This window comes from Anarrhichthys ocellatus, unplaced genomic scaffold (assembly GCF_004355925.1).
Source record: "Anarrhichthys ocellatus isolate YVR2014 unplaced genomic scaffold, GSC_Weel_1.0 scaffold24, whole genome shotgun sequence".
NCBI lineage: Eukaryota > Metazoa > Chordata > Actinopteri > Perciformes > Anarhichadidae > Anarrhichthys > Anarrhichthys ocellatus.
Genome location: NW_022280054.1, coordinates 964,128 through 970,109, shown reverse-complemented (window position 1 = coordinate 970,109; position 5,982 = coordinate 964,128). Strand labels below are relative to the sequence as shown.

The following is a 5,982-nucleotide window of genomic DNA, read 5'->3' as shown; positions in this document are numbered from 1 at the left end:
GAGAGAGGCAGAGAAAGAAAGAGTGTGACAACACTACTAAGTGGGATCAGGAGGGAATTCTGTCCTGTTCCTGTGTTCCCATTGCTCCTCCTGGGAATATTTGTTTCATCTCTGTTACCAAGGCAACACATTTTTAAACCACACAGAGAAAACAAAGTATTGTTGTGTTATTATTGGTAATGTCACCATGGTGAATTATTGATGGTGGTATGAATTATGCATGAATGGAGTAGACTGTGGATAGAAAATTGTCAACTCTCGGTGGAGTTGACGGTCGGCCTGTTATAGTTACCGCAGGAGGACTGTAGCCCACCCAGTGTAGAGGAAGTGCTACCTGCGTATGCTAATTTCCCTTTACCCTACACGTTCATCTCTAATCTCATTTTCAAGCATAACCACTTAGCTAGCAAGCACACAGGAGGCAGGACAGACAGACACGCACACACAAAGAAAACATCCAGGGAAGCAGAGGCGCACACAGACACACACAGAGGCCGATAGCCTAGATCACAGAACAGGACCCACACATTCATCAGCGTAACAAGGCTGTGATTTAGGAAGGCTCCTCTGGCGTCTGTGTGGCCCCTGGCATCTCCCTGGTATGTGGAGGAGGAATCCGAGCCAGGCCAGACGAGCGACAAGATTCATTACAGGGCTGTAACAGCTCAATAGGAATCAACACTAAAACGCCCGACAAGGTGTGCGAGCATCAAGGCTGCCCTACCAAGTAGGCCAGTTCATAACACGCGGAGGCCTGCGCTTTGATAAATAAAAAAAAAAAAAAAAAGGTGCCCCGATGGTCTCGTGTGCATTGGCGGAGCTGTGTTGTCTGTCTCTCGGGTTTGCTGTGTGGTTGAGCGGCCTATAGAGCGGGCTGTCAGCTCTCTGTGGTCTGCACCAGTCAGCGGAGATCACAGTCACATCAGATCAGACTGCATTAGGCTGAGCGGGAGTCCGTCTCTGATCCATTATTCAACAACCAGGAGACCGGCCCACGTTGACTGTGTCTAGTCTGCTGAGCTGTACTCGGTGTGAACTGCACTCATGGTCTGCATAATAACACGCACGCACGCGCACGCGCACACACAGGCAGGCTTTTGTAGCATTTTTGAAAGTAGTGCAAGGAAATGCAGCGTGAAAACAAAGTTTCCATAATTCATTAGTACCGTGTTGGACACACAGTGTTGGAATTTTTTTTTTTTGGAGACTGCGTCTCACTGTGCTTCCTAAGTTGCCTGAATTATTCATCCAGTTCTTAATTTCCTTTTAGTTAGTCAAGTCCTCCTCTACCACTCTTGTTATAAAGGCAGGGGTGGGAATGGTTGTAAAATGTCCCAAAGATTGCTAGCCAGAGGCAGTGGTAGTAAAACAACTTTGTGTGTGTGGGTGTGTGTGCACGCATACACACACTCACGTTTGTGTTTAGCTGCAGGGCAGACAGACAGCGAATGGGAGTTCCATACTCCCTGGAGGATTCCTCGGGCTGGCCTGTCTGCTGTCTGCCGGCAGCTCACACACCAGCCATCCATCTCCTGCTGCCTGGCCCCCTCCACTACAGACACTACACTCACACACACAGATTGACTATGGTGTCTGTGTGCATTGTTATGTTATATGGTCATAAATCTTTGGAAGTGGAGAGGGCAGGGGGGGGGGGGAGCACAGGAGAGTGGACCAAAATGGGTTCAGAGCTCGGGTGTTCAGCAAAAGCAGTGGCTCGCCTCTGCATGTTATTTGAACGTGTGTGTGTGTGTGTGTCTGCACGTCTGCACAAGCTTGTCAAAGTGAAGTCACAACTCAAAAAATAAATGGCAAGATGTAGTGGAGGACAAACGTCTAAACTATAATAACGTTAGGGATTTTAAATAACTTTGGCAAAAACTTCAATCCGATTAATACAGCAACGTCAAACTATTACGGTGATGTTGAGGCAGCTCGTCACGCAGACGCTGTCTCAACAAAGGTTGAACGTCATGATTTGTGCAAAGGTAGTAATTATTGCAGGACCGCTAGACTAGACTGCATTACATTATACAGAGGTTTCTTTTTTTGGGTCATAAATATTAACATTAGTTTAATGCCTCAGGGATAATATCACACTGTCTTTTATGCTTATTCACACCAATATATAAACATTTTACTTTGCTCTGTCAATACAATGGAACCAGGTACAATGAAACCTAATTTAAAGGAAACTGAATTCAGAAATGGAAAATTAGGATTTAATCTAATGCAAATGACAAAACGGACGCCACTCTGGCATTTTTGTGTGGGTGTTTTTGGTCGTTTTTTTTCTTTGTGTGTGTGAGAGTGTGAGTGAGTGAGTGAGTGTCGGGTAAGGGAGGGGGGTGCAGGGGGCGGAGCCGGGGGTGGGGTGGAGGTCATTATCCCCAGCAGGGGAATATTGAATTGGCCCAGACAAACAGTGACCCCTGATGAGGTAACAATGGGGTGGGGTCAGCGAGGTCATGACCTGTCCTCAGCCCCAGACAAGTGGCCTGTCTGGACCAACCTGGGATTAGGCCGGCCTCCAGACACTGGTCCCAGGTCAGTTTGGGATGCATGCTCCCCGCAGCATCGGTTAGGCTTTTAGTCGGTATTCTCTAAAAGGCGCAGAGTCTCCCGAGCACACATCTGTCGGTGCCCTACTTCACATCTTCATTAGGCAGTTTTAGGAGTATATATGTGTGTGTGTGTGTGTGTCCACAAACTGTGCAAATTAAATGTTCCTGTACAGAATGTCCTATTCTGCCACGCTTTTTACCGCACGCTCCAGTTCAGTTTGTCAGGATGTAGGCTCAGCTCACAGCATGGTGATTTGCATGTTCCCCTGATACATACTCGACTGGCTATCTAATCTGGAACCGCTGACTCGTACTGTAAAGTCATGCAATGGGACTTGCGGGATAAAAAAACATTTGCTTTGTAGTAAGAAAAGAACTTGGTGCATGGAGACGATTTGCATTAGCTGCAGTCTTACTGTGTGGCTCATTCATTCTCTTGTCTCACACACGCACTAGTGGTGCCTCTGGGTGGCCCAGGTGGTGCTGCACCTGTTCTTATAAGAAACCCAAAGCACCTCGGGGGAAGGAACCCGGCCTGCTCCCTCGCCTCGTGTTCATCACTCGCTCACGCATCACTCAGTATTCATCGTCAATGGCGAGAATGGCCGCCACTTGGTTTCAATGAGTGACTTATTTGATCACAACGTGGTCTGCTGGTGTAAAACTCTGCTTGTGGTTTGCTAGTAAGAAAGGTTTTCACATCTTCTGAAAATCGTTATTAACTGTTATCGTAGGATTAAAACTGACTGATTGTTGATTATCTGACTAACATCCTCTTCTCTTTGTCTTTCAGGATTTCCGGAAACAGGTTGCCCCTTTGCTCAAGAGCTTCCAAGGAGAGGTGAGTAATTGGGGAATTTATATTGACATAGCGATAGACTCACGGCATTCAAACAGTGCATGTTATAAAGCCTGTTTGCTCCCTCTCTCAGTGCCCTTCTCTCCTTTTTCCGCCTTCGTCTTTCCTCTTACATCGTCATCTCTTCTCTCTCACTTCTGTCTCTCCTCTCTTCTCTCTCCGCCATCTCCTGTTCCTTCTCTTGCCACTATCTCATTTCCCCTCTTTCCTCTCCCTCTTTTCTTCGCTCTGCTCTTGATTTTCTGTCCTATTCATGAAGTCCTGTAGCCCGAGGGTGTGTTTAAATTGCATCCTGCAAAAAAATAATAAAAAAGGCACCACAAAACCCCGGCTCTAGCCAGTCACAACTCACTGAATGCTATTTCCTCAGACTTTTTGTCTGCATTTGTTGTCTGTTATTTGTTGATCTGGTGAATCATGAGCCCTTTTTGTTTTTGCTCATTGTGGCTCATTTATTTACTTTCAATTGAATGTTGCACCCTAGGTTTCTACGTACCTTGACCCATAAGAGGTGACTTTTGTGCGTGTGTGTGTGCTATATCGTACTCCCACCGTTCCCCTCTAACTCCTCCTCCATCATTTTGGCCTATTTCCATCATGACTCCTCCTTTCTGGCAGCCGTGCATTTCCAGTTCACTCCCATATGTGAAAGTCAGAGGGTAGGAGTGGAAGCGGCTGGTTTGGACTGGGGCGTTCTTTGGGGTTGGAGTGGGTGGACATTCAGCCCAACAGTGTCTCTTCCCAAGCGCGCACACACGCATGCACACAAACAAAATCATCTCAATAGACAGTGACAGTTCTGCTTTGCTCCTGGCCATAGAATATTACAGTTTAACACTGGGTTAGTTTCCATATTCTTGTGTTAGAGTGGCGACCACAGCCAGTGGTTATGTAAAAATGCTGTAATTTATAGTGGTCCCACCATGTTCTGCTGATGATCCGCAGTCTATTTAGAGAATAGAAACAGCAGCAATATAATTGTGGCTTTGTCAGCTGTTTCCACCATCCTCGTGTTGACACACCTCGGCGGCGTGCACACCAGAACACGCTGAGGCACATAGTGGGTGGTCGCGGAACTGAGAAAGACATTATCTTATGATTATTGAGATAATACTGTACGCCCGCGCCAGTCTTGAAGCAGCCCATCAATCAGTCAACTATTTTGCCCGCTTGCATGCCACAACATGAGCAGCCCTGAGAATGTGTAATTTTAGCCTGGCTTTGTTTGCTTTCCCCTCAGTGCTTTGATCAAGGACAAGACAGCACCAGAAACCAGAGGGTCTTCCTGTCGAGGTCCCACAGTAACTCATCCTTAAGCATTTTACCCTCGCAGCTCGAATCTTTACTAAGTGAATGTAGAACCCGGACAGAACAATAAAAAGTTTTATCCCTGGAACTTGGAGGTCTTGATACTCTGTTTAATCTTTGTCATTGAAAGGTGGATGCCCTCAGGTCATAATTATTACCAATAACAGTACTGTTTCCACAAAGCCTCAGTTTGCTAAACGGGTTACGTGTGTGTGTGTGTGTGTGTACGTGTGCTTGTGTGTGCATGTTGCATGCTCAGTGTTCCTTGTTGGTCCATCGATCAGATAAGCTTTTCCATTATCCAAGGCTTCAGTCTCTGCTTCCCATAGCTTGCCCTTATCAGACTCCACTGGAGCCCACAAACACACACATGCACGCACACACACAGGTCAGCCTGATGCCCTTCACACACTGTGGGTTAGATAGGGGAGCGAGGCAGTGCTGAGTGATGGTGGTGGCACAAGGTGCTGACGTATGTACGTATGTGTTTGTGTGTGTGTGGATGTGTCAGGGATACCTTTTGCAATTGCAAGCACTTCTCATCGGTAACCTACTGATACTGGTGAGGTATCATTTGTGTCACTTCATTTGTTTTTGTGTGTGTGTGTGTGTGTGTGTGTGTGTGTGTGTGTGTGAGAGAGAGAGAGAGAGAGAGAGAGAGAGAGATGGGGGCAGGGAAGCATGTACTAGCAGATGTCATTGGGATTGGTTGAAAAAGCTGCAGTTTGGTGCAGCAGGGTTGTATTTGCAAATCCTGGGTGGTCTTCTAATGGCTCTGGTCCTGCAGTTAACCTGCCTCTAACTGTAGGGTGTGTCCTACATTAAACGTCTATTTCCTGCCTCCCATGTTGGGCTATATAAAGCTGCTGTACCACTGACCTTGGCCCAGTCATTGTACAGTCACGCAGCCAGCTTCCTTCACTGCCATCGGCAGATCATTTTTATTTTTGCGTTGGTTTGTGAGCGTGTGTGTTTCTTCTTTATCGTGATATTGTTGCGCTGATCGCAAACTCTTATATACACTCGCGCACATTTCGACGCTGATGAACAGGTCTGGTGTTGGTGTGTGAGAGGTATTAGTGCTCGGCATCAGTAATCTCCCATTAGCGGCCTGGCATTTGAGGATCCTGATCGCTCAATGTCACACAGCACATGAAGAGGGCAAAGTACATGATGCAGCATGATGTGAGAATGAGATATAGTAGTGTGTGTGTGTGTGTGTGTGTGTGTGTGTGTGTGTGTGTGTGTGTG

The 5,982-nt window shown here is 46.8% G+C and overlaps 1 protein-coding gene across 6 annotated transcripts in view; it reads left to right on the top strand.

Moving 5' to 3' along the window:
- cux1b (cut-like homeobox 1b) overlaps positions 1–5,982 on the top strand; it is a 57,392-nt gene that overhangs the window by 17,915 nt on the left and 33,495 nt on the right. For all 6 annotated transcript variants that reach the window (XM_031860552.1, XM_031860551.1, XM_031860548.1 and 3 more), the window contains exon 3: positions 3,358–3,405. In XM_031860552.1, coding sequence (XP_031716412.1) covers positions 3,358–3,405 — 48 coding nt within the window. The remainder of the gene's footprint in view (positions 1–3,357; positions 3,406–5,982) is intronic.